This window comes from Protopterus annectens, chromosome 4.part0 (assembly GCF_019279795.1).
Source record: "Protopterus annectens isolate FY-2018-M chromosome 4.part0, PAN1.0, whole genome shotgun sequence".
Classification (NCBI taxonomy): Eukaryota; Metazoa; Chordata; order Ceratodontiformes; family Protopteridae; genus Protopterus; species Protopterus annectens.
The window spans coordinates 659,525,505-659,527,059 of NC_056733.1; the positions used below are offsets into that span (position 1 = coordinate 659,525,505).

The 1,555-nt window shown below is 37.2% G+C and overlaps 1 protein-coding gene across 1 annotated transcript in view; it reads left to right on the forward strand.

The window, feature by feature from the left end:
• The first annotated feature begins 984 nt into the window (after positions 1–984).
• ATXN2 (ataxin 2) overlaps positions 985–1,555 on the forward strand; it is a 2,781,632-nt gene continuing 2,781,061 nt past the window's right edge. Inside the window, exon 1 of the mRNA XM_044068622.1 lies at positions 985–1,393. Coding sequence (XP_043924557.1) covers positions 1,299–1,393 — 95 coding nt within the window. The 5' untranslated portion in view covers positions 985–1,298. The remainder of the gene's footprint in view (positions 1,394–1,555) is intronic.

Below are 1,555 nucleotides of genomic sequence, written 5' to 3' on the forward strand. Positions count from 1 at the left end.
AACGGTACAGTGGGAAAGTAGCACTTTCTGTGATATTATCCAATTTACTAGCAAAACAATACGAAATATTTTACAAGCCTACCAGCTGTCTCCGGTGTATATATAGTTCAGATAGAGCCGACCTTCATCGAAATGACCTACGAGACGCGGGAAACTGGTCTTCAACGTCCGGAATGTATATCATAACAGGAGTGGCACCGACACGACAGCTAACAATTTTTTATCCCAAGTATCAGTTCTAAGCCCATGTAACTTCGCAGATGACTCTAAAGGCAAGTAACAGTAACCTATCAGCGCTACTTGCTGAATCATGTTGCTTGGAAACCACACATTTCTTTCAACACGCTGTATTGCAAGCTGCAGTAATCTTACTTCCGCATACATAAAGGGCTCCATAAAATATTTTAGCAAGCAGCTCACACAAACCAATATTGTAGTAAAATTGGAGAAAAAAAAGTTAAAAAAACAAACGATAACATCCACCAAGAACAGAAAAAAAACATTACTAATAATAGCAACTACGATAACATGCTAATACCAATTATAGTGTTCATTTATTAAAATTGGTTAACAAGCACACTGCCAACTGTACAAAAAAGCATACTTATGACAACCCTGCCGGTTGTCTTTCCCAGCCCCACCCCCAAAAGGGTGGTCTTGACAACTGACATTTCAATTAGTTAGCACGTTTGTGTTTCTGCACAAGACTAAACCTATTAATACAACTATTAAAGCATGCCATAACAAGAAATACAGTCTCTTAACCAACCAACAGCATCAAACATTATTCACATGTATAACTTCCTTCTTATCTATTATGTTCATCAAAACATTTCCCCAAGCTCACGTGTTTACATAGCCTGTTTTCGGCAATAACCTGTAACCGTCCGACTTCCTGTAAATAATCCGCTGGGGAACTATTTGGTGGCACATCAAAAATTTGGGCAAAACATTATGCAAAGCCAGAACAGCCAATAGACAGATATTTAGCTACTACAATCAATATTTATAAAGGAATGTTATTTTTAAAAACCTAAATAAAACACAAAATACGTAACATTGCGCTATCATTATATCCCTCCGCATTTTTTTTTTCTGAAAAGACTGTTTTGGTCCTTTTCCTTGTAGCAACCCAATGAGAGTTACAGAAGTCAGGGAAAACATAAGAGTTGTAAATAAACTTAATCTCCGTTGATTTATGAATATAACACGTTTATAAATTGTTATCTTTTTGTCTATGGGATTTATTTCTTATTCTGCACCCGATTACCTATTTGAGCAGATTTGTTTATGGGATCATGTCAGTGAAACAGGCCGGCAGTAACCGAAAACCTGGTGGTGGTAACGCTTCTGGTTCTGGTATTGGAGGAGGTGGCAGGCAGAACATGGGAAGGTTAGTATTTATGTGACCTTCTAATAATGACTGATTAGCAAGGAAAGTGTATCTTAGCTTATTCACTGAGAATGGAATACTGACTTGAAAACTGCTTCATTTAATAGTTCAGGAGAAAGCAAAACTCATAAACATATACACATGCTTGACAAAACTGCCAGG